General features: G+C 57.0%; 1 protein-coding gene across 1 annotated transcript in view; it reads left to right on the forward strand.

Annotated features, from left to right (window-relative positions):
- The window catches only part of LOC121103076 (centromere protein V-like protein 3), a 711-nt gene extending 624 nt beyond the window's left edge, over positions 1-87 (forward strand). Inside the window, exon 1 of the mRNA XM_040631537.1 lies at positions 1-87. This exon is cut by the window's left edge and continues 624 nt beyond it. Coding sequence (XP_040487471.1) covers positions 1-87 — 87 coding nt within the window.
- The last annotated feature ends 262 nt before the right edge of the window (positions 88-349 follow it).

The following is a 349-nucleotide window of genomic DNA, read 5'->3' on the forward strand; positions in this document are numbered from 1 at the left end:
GTGGTCATCGAGGAGGTCGACGGTGGCGACTGGGGGGAGGAGGCCGTGGAGGAGCCCAAGGCCATCCAGAGTGCATCCCCCGAGTGAGCCCTTGCCTCTCCTCCCGAAGAGGAGTGGCGACTGGGGCCGCAACACGCCTGAAACATGCCCAGGTCCCCCCTCGAGGGAGCCCCTTCAGTGCTTGTGAAGGGATTACTGTATGAAAGAGGTCGGCTTCTGGACTGGTGAACCCGTGATGTCTCTCCAACCTCCCACCCCTTCCCTTTCAGTGTTTTGCAACGGACTTGGACTTGCTTATGATCAAAAAAACTGAGCACACATTTGTCTGTCAATGGCTGTAATTTTCCAA

Source organism: Ursus maritimus (assembly GCF_017311325.1).
Source record: "Ursus maritimus isolate PB19 chromosome X unlocalized genomic scaffold, ASM1731132v1 scaffold_X1, whole genome shotgun sequence".
NCBI lineage: Eukaryota > Metazoa > Chordata > Mammalia > Carnivora > Ursidae > Ursus > Ursus maritimus.